This window comes from Muntiacus reevesi, chromosome 3 (genome assembly GCF_963930625.1).
Source record: "Muntiacus reevesi chromosome 3, mMunRee1.1, whole genome shotgun sequence".
NCBI classification, from domain to species: domain Eukaryota; kingdom Metazoa; phylum Chordata; class Mammalia; order Artiodactyla; family Cervidae; genus Muntiacus; species Muntiacus reevesi.
Window position 1 is genome coordinate 3,997,440 of NC_089251.1, and position 15,487 is coordinate 4,012,926.

Here is a 15,487-nt window from a genome sequence, read left to right on the forward strand (position 1 = left end):
CACTGTGTTGTTGTTTAGTTGCTCAGTCATGTCTGACTCTTGCGACCCTGTGTACTGTAGCCCGTCAGGCTCCTCTGTCCTTGGGATTTTCCTGGCAAAAATACTGGAGTGGGTTGCCATTTCCTTCTCCACATCTTCCCAGCCCAGAGACTGAACCCATATCTCCTTCATTGGCAGGCAGTTTCTTTACCACTGAGCCACCAGGGAAGCCCAGCTGGGACCTTTAGGTCTCTTTTTTTATTAAACCTAAAAAATACATTCCGTGAGCTCATTTCTGTCTTTCCATCCTCGTGAGATGGGGCTTCTTAGCGCGCTCGTAGATGGAAACACTGAGTCTCTACCAGGATCCCCTGCATGCAGATCGCTGCGCGGCGCTTCAGCTCTCGTGCTCCTGTTTCACTTGGTTTACCAGCCAGTGCACCTGTACCAGACACCATCCACCTGCCCCACCAACAGTTCTCTGAGTGTGTTCTAACTAACAGTGACCATAAGAGATAATCCATGAAAAAGGGATTCTGTGCTCAAAGAGTGGGGGAAATGCCGCATATTACCGCCACCTCTAGGCGGTTCATGGGCACAGTCACACAAGTCAAGGTCCTGACAAGGCCTGTAAACCCGGGAAGCCCCATGAAAGAATCCCAGGAAACCTTTCTATCAGGATTTCCATAATTTACTTGACCACCGAAGCCTTTCTGGGGAGTGATGGGCAGACATCTATTGCAGTGGTCTTCCACAGGTCAGAGTTCAGAAACATTGGTGGTGTATATGGGTTTTTAGGCCCTGGGAAGAGATTAGTGGGTCCCCGGGGGACTGACAGTGGGGCAGATCAGTGTTAGCATTTTGGCTCCGCATCAGGGTTTTCTTAGTAAGCCTGGATGTGTCGCGTTGGGGATGTGCGGACGTGACCGGTTGTACAGCACATGCCTGTCAGCTGTTCTGTCTTTCTCGCTTTCTCTCCAAGGTGTAGCTCGGCTAGCTGACATCAGTTTACACGACCCTGTCAGCATCTCTGTCCTGGATGAAAGCCACGACCTGTCGAGCCCAGAGAGTGAAGCCTTTCTCGAAGCTTCTCCTCCACAGGCAACTGATGAGCTGGACGGCTTCGCCATCCCAGCCGGTCTCGAGCAGCATGTGGTGGTGGTCCCCAGCAAGCTGAGACTCGTCTGTCTGGCGGCCTTCATCCTGCAAAAGTGCAAGGTAGGTCTGAGGCCTGGGCCTGACCTGATCCTGAAAGGACTGCAGTGTTGTTTATGTCAGGCATGGAGGGCAGTGAGCTGAGATGCACATGGAAGTTTCCAGCTTCACTGTGGTGGCGAGCGCAGGTCTTAGCAGAGATCTTCTCAGTCAGTGGTTCTAGAATTGCAGTAAGGACTCAGGGGGTCAGTGTATTCAACTTGAGATCCGCCTCATAGACAAGTCCTAGGCTGACACCGGAGATGTCACGTGGTTGAAGCGTGCTGGATGTGAGCCAGATACATGGGCCTGTGTGCATGTGTTTAGAGGCTCATCCTATTTGTGTATTTACTGGATTCACATGATAACTTTCTCTGGTATATGGGAAAATAGTAGGTGGAAGGGCTTGAGGGTGCAGCTTCTAGACTGACTGTGATCTCGGGGTCTCCACGGGGAGGGCTGTGCCTGGCAAGCCCTGAGTGAGTGAGGGAGGCCGAGCTCACGTGCAGCTTTGCTCTGAAGCGTATTTGTTTTTCTCAGATGCAGGAGGCCCGTTTGAGGTGGCAGCTATGTCATTTTCCTGTCCTGCATTCTTCGTATTAATAGCGTGGCGGGCCAGTGTTGTTTTTAAAAATAATTCAAAGCCATCTGTCACCTTTCCAGTTCGGGGCCAGCCTGCCTGCGTGTTTTACAGAGAGATTCATTTTAGCGTCACCTGATCTTAAAAATGTGTGGTGGTGTTTTTCCCCCTTTGTGTCCGTGCAGTTTGAGAGAGACCAGAAGGTGATCGTTTTCTTCTCAAGTTGCGAGCTGGTGGAGTTCCACTACACCCTCTTCCTTGAGACCCTGCTGAGCGACTCGGGGGCCCTGGCCCCAGAGCATTTGCCATCCACCTCTACACCGTTAAAATTCCTGCGGCTGCACAGCGCCCTGGAGCAAGAGGTGAGCCCTGGCCTCCCTGGACTGGGACCCTGCTGGGCCAGGGAAGAGTATGGCTAGAGTGGGCGGCCCACTGGAGGCCACAGCAGGTGACACAGCTGTGTGCCCGGTGGGGGCGGACGTGGAGCCCCTCGTTCCTGTTCACTTCTGCCCCGGGAGCAGGTCTCTTCCACCTGAGAGAGCGCGCGGGCTGGCTTGGCCGGACTATGCCCCAGCCAGCTGTTAAGGCAACAGAGCACCACTAAGTAGCTGGCACCAGGGAAGGCTTTTGCCTTTTTAGTACCCAGTGTGTAATTAGGGCTTGATGTCTTCAAATTAAGAGCATTAATGGAGCTAAATTGTGGCTCCCATATGGTACTGCTGAGCGTGACTGCTGTCATTGTCAACAAGATGCAGAGCTTTCACTCGGAGCACTCGGGCTGGGAGAGGACGGGGGGCACCAGGGGCTGCGGGGGCTCCGCGTGGCGAGTATTTTTGAGCAGGAAGGAGAGTGAAACATTCTCTTCATCTTGGGTACTTAGGTACTTAGCTGTGTTCACTCTCATTCCACTGCTGGTCGCCAGGCCAGCCGTTCAGGGAGTCCAGCAGGATGTAGGAGGAGGTGAGCTCACCGGAACTGTGGCAGGAAGGACAGACAGGGCTTGGAAGAGGGAGCCAGCTTGTCCTAGAGGAGAGGTTACCAGGCAGCTGAGGAAACGAGAGAGCTCTAAAGAGAGCCCAAAAGAGAGCGACGGTTTGATTAGAGCCACCTTTAAAAAGTCAGAGCATTTTTAGAGTCAGAGAAGGCATCAAGTCCAGCCCTTCTTTTTGCTATTGTTTTTTTTTTGTTTTAATAATTAAGGGAATGAAGGCTGAGAAAAATGAAGTTACTCAAGGTCACTCAAGGACACAGTTTCTTAACCCAAGACTATGCCAAATGTCCTGAACATTCCAGCCTTAATGAGTTTTGTAAACCCTTGAGTTTTACCTCCAGCTTCCCCAATTCAGTTGAGTTTGTTGATTTCATAATGTAATGCCATTTATGGTTTGTTTTTTAACTCGATTTACTAGTCCTCTAGGTCTCCTTTCTCCAGAGCCATCCTGCAGAGAAGGTGTGAGGATAAAGAAGAAGCTGCATGGGCTCAGGAGGACCTAGGGACTTGCAGAGGTCAGCAGAAGACCCTGCAGTTAGGGCGCTTCAGGCAGTGCGCCTCACAGGGTGGCAGGGCGTTTACGGCTGTGAGCGCTGGGGCAGGCTGCCGGTGTTCTGCGCCTGACTGCTGCTCACTGGCTGTGTGGCCTCAGGGAAGCACCTAACCTCTCTGTGCTCAGTGTCCCGGCCTCCGAAGCGGAGCGAACAGTGCTACAGACTTCCGGAGCTGTGGTGGTTCACTGAGTTGGCACAGACTGAGTGCTCAGTGCATGCCAGGGGCCACCCTTGTTGTTATTTCTCTTTCAGAAAAAGTAACTTTTTCATCATTTAATAATTGCTAGTGTTTTACTTGGGTTGTCCTGTTTGTTAGGTGTTTAGCCATCACACCCTCCCTGTGAGATGGATAGGAGGTCGAAGGGAGGGTCTCTGCATTTCGTTTTCTAAACACAAGGGAAACGTCTTGTCCTGAGGCCTAAGCTAAAACCGGCCCATCACATCTTCCTGATGTGATGGTTACCCTGTTACCCTAGTTACCCTGCCCACCGCTCCACGTGATCTCAGTGTGGTCTCAGAGTGGCCGACTCAACGCTTCACGAGCATCAGAGAGGCTGCTGTTGAAAGAGCTATCGCCTGATGGCCGTGCTGAATCTTCAGGGGTCTGGTTGTTGGATTCCTTATTCCACGTCTGCATACAGCATGTCCTGCCTTTAAGGTGTTTCACAGGCTCTTAGGAACTTTTTTGGTTTTGATTCCACGGAGAAGCCATGAACTCCCAGGGTTCAGAAACCAGTTCAGGCCTTTACGAACAGTGGATGCACATGCCTTGGGCAAGTTCCTTAGCCTCTTATGCCTCAGTTTCTCCCCTGGCACGGTGGGTGGTGGCAGTGCCTGCTCCTCAGGTTTCTGTGCGGATCGGGCACGTTCAGGCCAGCTCTGGTACCTGGGAGCCCACAGTAGGAGCCCTCAGAGGGAGCCTCATGATGTTGCCAGGTGTGTGGTTTGTTTTGAGAGGTGGGATGATTTCATTTTCTTCTTTGACTTGAAATATTTTTCTCCAGTTAAGACATACAGTTCTTAGCAAGTTTACAATCTTTTTTAAAATAAATTTTTTTAAAAAATTGCTCTGTAGGAAAGGTTGGTTGCTGTTCATCCTCCAGACCACCTGTAGAAAAGGTGTTAGAATAAATTCTGAGTTGGGACCCGCAAGGGCAGGCACTTGCCTCTGGCACCCCTACTCTTAGTGTTGGCCGTCTCTGGAGGCCGTGCCCCCTCCCTGTGTTATCTTAGTGAAATGTGCTGCCCTCCATTATTTGCCTCTGTCTGGAGGAAGCCTAGTCCTGTAGGAACAGGATCTTGTTGGATGATATGAAGAATCCACTTCTTCCTCTTCCTTGGCAAAACCTTTCTGTGCCTAGAAGTGGTTACAGTAGTAGGAAGTTGGGAGACTCGTAAGAATCTAAGCCCACCACCTAGCTGGCATTGAGCTGAGTTATAAAGACCCTATTTTTTTCTTGTTTTTGCAGGAAAGAACAGCAGTGTTTCAAGATTTCATGCATTCCAGAACAGGCATTCTTTTCTGCACGGTATGTATCTCTCTGTGCTCTGTGGGAAGGTTGAAAATTGATGGTGGTGGTGGTGGTTGCAATTTTTTGTCTCTGGACGACTTGCTTTGCAGTCAGCAGCCCTACAGGGAGCAGGGATCCCAGGGGCTGCTTGGCGTGCTGTTCTCCTTGCACTCCTGGTTTGTCACCCAACTGCCACGGGTAGCGGGCTGCCACCGCCCAGAAGACTTGGCGATTTGCTCACTAATGGTGGCAGCTGTTGGTCTGAAAATGTGTGAATCTTGGTGATTTCTATCCACCAAGAACTTGTAAATTACAGCTATCGGGAGTAATTAGAGCTGAGAAAGCCTTTTCACAACAAAATCACTCTGCTTGCCTCTGCTCACCTTTTCTTAAAGGAAAATAGACGCGCTTGGACAGATTCTGTGTGCTCTTGTTTAAACCTACCGTTTGCCCTACAGTTTTCAGAGCCATTTCACTCGGCCTCTCCAGCACTGCTCTGACCTTTTACCTGCACATCTCTTGTGCTCTTTCAAGGTTAGAAACACACTTTCAACGTCCCCGCTTCTCCAGGGACTCATTTCACCAAAGGTGCTGCTCGCTCCCAAGATTAAAATGCCTTCCACGTGTGTACCATCTCGGAAGATGTAACTTAATCCCCAGCGGTTGATTGAGAAATCCCTGTCTATACAGTAATGAAATCTCACCATAGATTTAGTAACCCTGTGAACAAGTATGAGGTAGAAACAAAAACAGTTGGCTGTTTGAAGGCCTCTCTAGGCCTCACTTAATGCAATGACTTTTTAAGGAACCCTTGTTCTCTATTTAGTTTTGAAGGTAATAGAGATGGTTTTCTTTCTAAATTGAGAGTTTATGGGTGAGTACAACTTTGTTACTTGTGTGCATGTACATATGATCATCTACAAGATAGTCCTGCCTGGTCACCTGCTGACGATTCTCGTGTGTGTGTGTGTGTGTGCGTGCGTGCGCGCGCGCGCGGTGACGATTCTTGTGTGTGTCTGTGTGTGTGTGTACTGACGATTCTCGTGTGTGTGTGTGTGTGTGTGCACCCAGTGTGTGTGTGTACTGACGATTCTCGTGTGTGTGTGCGTGTGTGTGTGTGTGTGTGTGTGCGCCCAGTGTGTGTGTGTGCGCGCCCAGCAGTGGTTCCACTGGCCCTGGTGATTCAGATCTTAGAGCAGCAACTGCTGGAACACTTGCCTCCAAAGGAGGTCTGAGTCTGGCCAAGTAGCCCTTGTCTTTATGATCCCCATCAAGTCAGATGCTTGTGTTTATCCTAAACCATCTTTACATGCCCGGTGTAAAGAGAAGATGGGTTCAGACAGTCTACTCGACACAGGAACTTGTCAGGAATCCTACGTCGGTTGACACTCCTGGAGCCTGAACCCTTCCCTTCCCCTCTGTCCCCGCTTTCCTCTTACTGCACATCCTTCAGCCACACAGGCCCCTCTCTCAGCTCCTCCTGGCCTCAGGGCTCTAGTGCATGAATCCCCTCCTCCTGGGACACCACACCCTGCCTTAGACTTACCCCGTCCTAGGTCTCAGCGTCACTGTCATTTTTTCTGCAAACAGAAGCCCCCCCCTTCCCCGTGAGACACTGCCAGCGCGCGGTGTTTCCCAGCGATGCTCCTTCCAGCCGGCCTTGCTCTTCCCAGCGGACCACACGCTGGTGAAGACAGGACTGCGTTCTGTTTGCAGTCCCGTCCCAGCGCCTGGCTCAGAGCAGTGTGCAGGAGGCACCGGTACTTGTGGGTTAAACGGGTGGACACCTGGGGGTCAGTGTGAGAACCATTGATATATGTCTTTTTCTAAAGTCTGAGGCTGACAGTATACTTGTTGATTAGGGAATGCTACTCAGCCATAACAGAATTAAATCATCCATTCACAGCAACATGGGTGGGCCTAGAGATAATCATTCTAAGTGAAATAAGCAGACTGAGACAGACAGATAGCATATAATGTCACTGATGTGTGGGATCTGAAATACGATACAAATGGACTTACTTAAAAAACAGAAACAGACTCACAGAAATGGAAAACAAACTTATGGTTATCAAAAGGGAATGGGGGAGGGATAAAATTGGAGTTTGGGATTAGCAGATACAAACTATATATGTAAAATAGATGAACAACAAGTTCTTACTATATAGCATAGGGACCTATATTCAGTTTCCTGTAATAAACCATAATGGAAAATAATATGAAAAAGAATATATGTGTATATACAGACACACACACACACACACACACATGTATATAAACTGAATTACTTTGCTCTACACCAGAAACTAATACAACATTGTAAGTCAACTGTACCTCAATAAAAAAATAAATAAAAATTCAGTTTTACCCATGGGATTCTCATAAACATTCCTATAAAGGATTGCTTGTGACATTTTTTTTTTTTAAGTGCTCATTGGGAATAAGTTTACTTTCTCATATCCATGGTGTTATCTGAAGAGTGAACATTGGAGATCACCTATGTTAAAACAGAAGGCAACAAGAACCCATGTGTTGGAGTTTGGGTTAGGACTGCAACAAAGTGCTTTCTTTGACCCTTAAGATGCTGGAAATGTCCCTGGTGGGAAATTGTCATTCTCCCAAGGTAAGCAGATGTGACCCTGTTTTTCACAGATGTGGGTGAGCTCCAGGTCTCAAAGAAAACTCCAGGTATTTGAAGTTCAGTTTTTGGTTTTTGTCTTTCTCTAGTAGCTCTATGGAAGCAAAGATCATTTTCTGAAATGCAACTCTCAGTGGGGTCAGAAGCACTTGATGGCTTTCTTTGTTCAGCCTAGCTGCTACCTGCAAGCAGGTGATGTCAGCTAGATGATGAGCACTGTTGACTTGGCAATGTGTGGCACCGCACACCTCTGCCCCTTGCCAGGCCCCGGTGCCATGTGAAAAGCACCCTCTTGCCATCATCTGATTTCTCTAAGCCCCTGAGTGTTCATTTGCTGGTCCAGGTCACATCCAGTATGCTGAGCCTCTGCCAGTCTCTTCTTTATTCTGCTTGAAGAAATGACTGGAAAAGAGCCGGGCGGGGGCTTGTTCCTGTCCATTTCTAAGCCAGGATACCAGCCCAGGTCCCTGATGATATGAAGTTCTTGATTCCTGCTCGGTCTTCCTCCTCCTTTTGCGTGCGGTCACTGTGGCCCAAAACTTGGGGTGTCTGAGACTCACTGACTGTGATAGGTGGTGCCTGGGTTGGGGAGGCATTGTCACTGCGTCTCTGGCAGCCGTCTGTTGCTTGCCAGACTCTGGCTGCTCTCTGGGAGCCTCCCGGGTGCTAATGAGCAGTGGGGCCACAGAGGACAAGGCAGATGGAGACTCGCATCTTCGCATAAAGGGGACCCATGTTGTTAACTGTTGCATGGAGACTTTCTGCCTTTGTACCGTCTGTTTTGCCATTTTGATTTTTCCCAAGATTCTTTTAACAAGGCCAGAAGACTGAATGTCTTGTGTGGGAAGTTGGGAATTGTGTAACCACACACAAGCTCACAATTCTGCTGTCTTTTCTTCTAGAAAGTACCTTCCTGCTCCCCATTCTCCTTCATTGTATTTTTTCTGGGGTGAAGGAAGTTAAGGGTGTGCGTGTCTGTGTGTTTAATTATAAGCATCTTAAAAGCAAGGGCTGTCTTAATTTCATGAAGTCTTTGGGACCTGACACATGACTATATAACATGAGTTCTTGGTACACGTGTTTGACCACAGTGGTGTGGAGTCTGGGCAGATGTGAAAGGATACTTGGGCAGGAGAGGCCAGTCTAGGAAAGAAGAGTTCTTATATTCTTGGAATGTAATTCTGAGTAATTTTCTAGCTTTGTCTAGAAAACCGGATCTAAAGAAGCCAAGGTAAGGAGGGAGCCAAGGACTAGCAGGAAGGAATCATTTGAAAGTTCAGAGCCCACTTTCCTCAATGGAATTAAGAAATCAGAAGAACCAGACAGAGGAGATGGGCTCATCTTCATGCTAATTCCTTTGGCTCATAGTGAAGCACTCACCCAAAGGCAGAGGTTTTGAACATCACTGTTACATTGAGCGGTTGGGAAAGAGAAACCCCAGTAGGTGGCTGCAGTGTGGTGTTTCCAGGCTCTTTCTGGTTTTAGGGCTGGTGGGTGGCCCTCCGTGGTTGTCCCTGGTGGTACCCAGTGATGCCTCTCCCCCGCCCGCCAACCCCTGCACAAAGACAGGCACTTTCGGGTCCACCCGCATCCGCTGGCTGAGCCTCTGTTGGAATGTGTGTGGTTGTCCACACATGCCTTATTTTTCAGAAGACACCTAAAGCGCCTGTGCTGCTCTCCTTCACCTTGCTCTCTCTTTTTTCTTGAATCACACCATCAGGTCTCTGCACTTCTTAATTTCCTTTTCTCCTGGGGAATTTCTGCCGTGCCAGGTGGCCGGGAGACAAAGGATGCTTGTACGCGTCCCAAGAATGTCCCTTCAGTGCCCCCCAAAATGGAGACTTTCTGATTTTCTCTGGCCTATGCCTTTTAGGTGAAGTTTATCTTTTCTGCTCGTATTTCATCCCTGTTCATGGCGAGATCATTTGGAGATGGTCGGCTGTTGACTCAGTTACGCTAACTCATGTTGCCAGATTTCTGGCGGCTCTAGCCAAGCTCTCGCGCCTCTGACAGCTTCTGCATGCTCTCCTTCCCCCTCTGATTACGCAGCCCAATCTGTCACCCGGACGACGGGGGCCCGGACCCCGCTGATGGCTTTCCACACACGGCAGTAATGACTTCTGGCAGGCCGGGAAGGCAGCAGAGGCGAATTTGCTGCGTCCCTTGCTCAGAGAGCCACAGGCCCCCTCTCCCTGTTAGTAAAAGCACTTTGTGAGGTTCTTGGGTAAATAAATGAGTCATTTTAATCCAACTGACAGGCTGGCACCTGAGCAAGCTGCCTTCCATCTGTACCCCTCGGTCTTGTGGAGGCAGCCAATTGTCAGCCCACGGCCTTCAAGGCCTCACCCGCGAGTGTCTTTCAGAACTGACTTTAGCAATTCTTTCATCTGAATTAGGTTAAAGGAATACAGGCGGGTTGGATCTTAAGTTCTGAGGGCGGGCACAGAACCGAGTTTCAGCTGCGTCTTGTGCAGAGTCCTCTGGTCTGGTCCTGCTGGTTGACAGCATCCGGGAGGATGGAGCCATCTCCCTCTCCTCCGTGGTCTTTTGCCTGCGTGGGGTGATGGGCTGAGAGTGGGGAAGAGAACCCAGAAGCTTTGACAGCCCCACCTCATTGCCTGCATGCCCGTTCCTACTTCATCACCAGCCAGAACGCTCAGATCAATGATTCTCAAGACACTTCACGTCCACTGTCTCATTGTATCGTCACAATAACCTGAGGAGATAAATCATTTGCAGCCATTTTATAGGTGGGTAAACTCAGGCTCAGAGAGCAGAGTTGACTTGCCCAGATTGGATGGCTCCCGCAGTGGTCCTGGAGTCGTTCTCCCCGTTCCTCCCTCCCACTCTCAGTGTAGCCCCGGCCGAGACTGTCAAGAAGTGCTGAAGGAAATAGCAGGGTTGAGTCCAAGCAGTGTCTGGCTGTGAGGTGACCCCTCCCCAACACCAGGAGTTGTGGGAAAGTGGGAGACTATCGGCCTGGTGTCCTGGGTTGGCTCGCCCAGCCCGAATGGGAAAACCGTGAATGGTCTGATGGTGGTGGCTGCTGAGCCCCCCGACTCACTGATTCAGCGTGTTTGTGCTCGGAGTGACTTTTCTGAACATCACATGCTGTTTGAGAGGTCCATCTGTGTTTCTTAGTTGGATTTACTAAACCGATGAGTATTAAATTTTTTACAAAGCCTGTCTTTAAATCTCAGACAGCCGTTGTCACCATGCCTCTCCCACTGCAGAGCACCTAAATGAAATAGATCATTTCTTAATGAGAGCTTCGCATATTTAAGAGCCCAACAGTTTCTCTAAACACAGTGACTGGTATGTGTCGAGAACACTCCTGAGTTGTGTTCTCAGAGGCATCGGCCCCGGAACATCCGCCTTCAGCTTTCAGGGCACCTGGGAGCTGTCGGGAAACACTTCCTGGGTGGTGGACACACTTCTACTACATGAAACATCTACATGCCACCCACAAATGCAGCCTCTTGCCACTGTTCAGAGGGGACGCGAAATCCAGGTGGGATTTAATCAGCGAGAAGACAGACCACGCTGACCTGCCCACCAGTAGTCATTCTGGGTTGCTCAGGTGACAGGGGGAGTGTCTTCCTCAGGTCACTGATGCTGGACAGTCAGGGAGTGATGTTTTAATGTGGTTCTTGCAGAACTTTGCATAGATTTTTTTTTTTAACAAATTTTATAGGGACTTCCTTGGTGATCCAGTGCTTAAGACTCTGCCCATCCAGTGCAGGAGGTGCAGGTTCAGTCCCTGGTCAGGGAACTAAGATCCCACATGCCATATGGTGTGGCCGAAAGAAAATAAAAGTTGCTTCATATGCATATAAATCCTTAGTGATACTGAAAAGTGAGGGGAAAGGCAGAAGAGCTGTCCTTTACAGAAGGGTGCCCGTTATGAAATGGAAGTGATCATAGGCTTAGAAAGCCATCAGGGTAGCAACTGATAGAAACAAGCACTCTTGACAGATGCGAAAACCACTGGGCAGAAGGTTCTGGGAAACAGTCTCAGGGTTTCCCTCACTCATCACAAAGGAGAAAGGGCCCTCCTCGAGGGAGGGGGAGGGTGGCCACCACCTGTTCCGGTGACTGAGCCCAGCTTCCCCACACAGGACAGACTGTGTCTCCTGAGGTCACGTGCTGGGTGGCACACCCCACCCTGCTGGTGTCCTTCTGCCAGAAGGCTCTACCTGAATCTTGCAGCAAGGAGTCAGAAACTAACTCCAGATTCTGAGATGTGCCTCCAGAAACCCAGACTCCTCAAAAACTGTTACAAAAACAAAAAAGTAAATGTTAGGGGCAGGGATGCACCATTCTAGGTTAAGGAAGAGTATTGTTCAGTCGCTAAGTCGTGTACGACTCTTTGTGACCCCATATGGACTGCAGCACTCCAGGCTTCCCTGTCCTCCACTATCTTCTGGAATTTGCTCACATTCATGTCCATTGAGCCGGTGATGCTGTCTGACTGTCTCGTCCTCTGCTGCCCTCTTCTCACGGATCAGCCTTGTGGTGGTGAAGGGGCTTACATAACTCACTGAAGCTATGAACCATACCATGCAGGGCGCCCCAAGACGAACAGGTCGTAGTGGAGAGTTCTTACAAAAAGGGGTCCACTGGAGGAGGGAATGGGAAGCCACCCCAGTATTCTTGCTGTGAGATCCCCATGAACAATACAGTAAGGAAGGCTAGATGACTGTAATAAAAATAGAATGTAATGATCTAGGCTTTAGTCCAGGGTTAAAGAAGGAAAACTGTTAAGGTTGGTGCAGAAGTAATTGCGGTTTTGCATTGTTGAACTTTGCTGTTTGATATTGAAATGCATTCTTAAGTAAATGTGGTAATGTTCTACATCATTTTAATGTGCATTTCTCACTTTATGTTTTTTTTTCTAATGACACTACTTGCTGTGTATTTTATATTTATTTTAGACTAGGGCAATGTTAGACAGAAAGCAAATTCAAGCAGTTTTCTTAATTAAAGTTCAAAGTGAGTCATAAAGCAGCACAGACAAGTTGCAGCATCAACAACGCATTTGGCTCAGGAACTGCTAACTAATGTACAGTGCGGTGGTGGTTCAAGATTCTGTAAAGGAGACGAGAGCCTTGAAGATGAGGAGCACAGTGGCCGGCCATCAGAAGTTGAAAACGACCAATTGAGAGGACCTTCGAAGCTGATCCTCTTACAACTACACCAGAAATTGTGGGAGAACTCACCATCGACCATTCTACAGTCCGTAGGCATTTGAAGCTAATTAGAAAGGTGAAAATGCTTTATAAGTGGGTCCCTCATGAGCTAACCCCAAATAAAAAAAAATTCATCATTCCGAAGTGTCACCTTCTCTTACTGTATGCAACAGCAGTGAACCATTTCTCAATTGGATTCTGATGTATGACGAAAAGTGGATTTTATATGACAACCGGTGACAACCAGGTCAGTGGTTGGACAGAAAAAAAGCTCCAAAGCACTTCCCAAAGCCAAACTTGCAACAAACAAAGGTCCTGGTCACTGTTTGATGGTCTGTTACTGATCTGATCTACAACTTTCTGAATCCCAGTGAAACCAGCATTCCATCTGAGAAGTATGCTCAGCAAATCGATGAAATGTCCAGAAAACTGCCATACCTGCAGTCAGCATTGGTCACCAAAAAGGTGACCAAAACATTATTCTCTGAATAATGTCTGCCCACACCTCGCACAACCAACACTTCAAAAGTTGAACAAATTGGGCTACGAAGTTTTGCCTCATCTGCCATGTTCACCTGGCCTCTTACCAACTGACTACCACTTCTTCAAGCATTTCAACAACTTTTTGCAGGGAAAACACTTCCACAACCAACAGAAGGCAGGAAATGCTTTCCAAGAGTTTGTTGAATCCTGAAGCACAAATTTTTACACTACAGGAATAAACAAACTTATTTCTCATTGGCAAAAATGTGTTGATTGCAGTGGTTCCTATTTTGATTAATAAAGATGTGTTTGAGCCTAGTTACAATGACTTAAAATTCATGGTCCAGAACCACAGTTATTTTTTTCACTGACCTATTATAAAAATCATCTTAGGTACAGTTGGTGAAACTTGAAGATGGACTGATTATTAGAAAATGAAGTTATTTTAAGTTTCTTAGGTGTGCCTATTGTGTTGTGATTGGTAGAAGAATGTCCTTTTTACGTAGGCGATCTGTGCTGAAGTTTTAGGGGTGAGATGTCACCATATTTGCAACTTCCTTTCGGGAGGTTCTGAAAAATGTGACTGTACAGAGAGGAAAAATACATGTGACAGTTTAGCAGTTGGGGAGTCGGGAGGCAGGGCTGACAAGTGCGCATGGTACTCTTCTTTCAGGTTTTTTGTAGATTTAAATTTTTCTGTAATAAAAACGGGGGGGTTAATAATATACGCATTCATTGTCAAAAGAAAAACGAAGCAAACAATACAGGTAACTGCAAAAAGTGAAATTGAAAGTCGTCAGTCCTGTCCAACTCTTTGCAGCCCCATGCACTATACAGTCCATGGGATTCTCCAGGCCAGAATACTGGAGTGGGTAGCCGTTCCCTTCCCCAGGGGATCTTCCCCACTCAGGGATCAAACCCAGGTCTCCTGCGTTGCAGGTGGATTCTTTACCAGCTGAGCCACCAAGGAAGCCCAAGTGTACTGGAGTGGGGAGCCTGTAATGCCCCCAAGCCGCTCTGCCTGGGGATAACCACAACTGACAGTTCGGTAAACCTCCTTCCAGGTGTTGGTTCTTGGAGTATCAGTCTGTCTATCCATTTATCCATCTGGCTGCATCAGCTCCGTCTTGGTTGCAGCACCTAGAATCTTTGCTGTACACGGACTCTCTAGTTGTGACCTGCAGGCTAGTTGCTCCGTGGGATATGGGATCTTAGTTCTTTGACCAGGAATTGAACCCGCATCCCCTGCATTGTAAGGCAGATTCTTAACCACTGGACCACCAAGGAAGTCTTCTCCCTAAAGTCTTCTGTTTTTATTATTCTCCTTTTTTTCCTGGATTTTTTAGCTGAAGAAAGACTGTTGTTCTTTAGAATAAATACCCCGCATCCCGGATTTGGGTAGTTGTGTCATTAAGGTGCTGTTTACCTTGTTCTTCCCTCCCCTCAGTAGGTGTGGATGGTTGTTTAGATTCCAGTCTTAGGATTTTGTTTGTGTTTTGGCAAGAATATGTCATGGGTGACACTCTGTTCTTCCTGTTGCGTGACGGCAGGTTTTTAATTGCATTGAAACATGGTCTCAGGGTTAGAATTACAAGGGCCTTAAAGGAGTACAGGATCCATCCTGGTCCCCTCCCACCTGTTCTTTTCTTTTCTCTTTAGCTCACTAATTTTATAAGCTATGGGGTTTTCCCCTCCAGTATTTCCTTTTGAAATATGAGCCCAGTATATTTGTGTTTTCTCCACTCCTTATGCAAAAGCATACTATTTACACTCAAAATACAGCCTCGACATTCTCCATATCAGTGCAGAGGCGCCTCCATCTTTTTGTAACTGTGTTCTGTAGCTCTGTTCTGTGTGGTGGTTATTGCCATGTTTTATTCAGCTTGTCTCCTGCTGGACACTGGAGTGTTCACCAGACCTGCAGTCATAAACAGTGCTGAAATGAATAGCCTTGTGCATAAGTCATTTACATTTTCACCAGTGTACCTTTGGGATGGATTTCTAGAGGGGAGATCGCTCTGGGTCAGGGGGCAAGTGCATGTGTAATTTTTCTGGATATCCCCAGATTCCTCCCCACAGGGGTCTGTATTATTTTGCATTCTCACCACGTACAAGGTACACAGTATCTTCTTTGATGGCGGAACCGTGCAGTGTAATTTGGTCTTGGAAAAGAGCAGACCTGGGTGGGCGGGCTACCCTCTGCTTGTTAGCTGTGTGTCCCTGGACAAGTTACTTAACCTCTCTGAATCTTGGTTCCCCTCTGTTTTGAGGCATTATTTTGACGATGAGTCAAGATAATGCAGTTACGGTGTTCTTGTGTATGGTGAGTGCTCAGAGCCTGCTGCCTGGGGCTGCTCTTGGTGTGGCT

At 48.1% G+C, this 15,487-nt stretch overlaps 1 protein-coding gene across 1 annotated transcript in view; it reads left to right on the forward strand.

Annotated features, from left to right (window-relative positions):
* Nucleotides 1-15,487, forward strand: part of DDX31 (DEAD-box helicase 31) — a 73,549-nt gene that overhangs the window by 19,302 nt on the left and 38,760 nt on the right. The window contains exons 12-14 of the mRNA XM_065928189.1: nt 962-1,197; nt 1,939-2,115; nt 4,768-4,827. Of these exons, the coding sequence (XP_065784261.1) occupies nt 962-1,197; nt 1,939-2,115; nt 4,768-4,827 (473 nt within the window). The remainder of the gene's footprint in view (nt 1-961; nt 1,198-1,938; nt 2,116-4,767; nt 4,828-15,487) is intronic.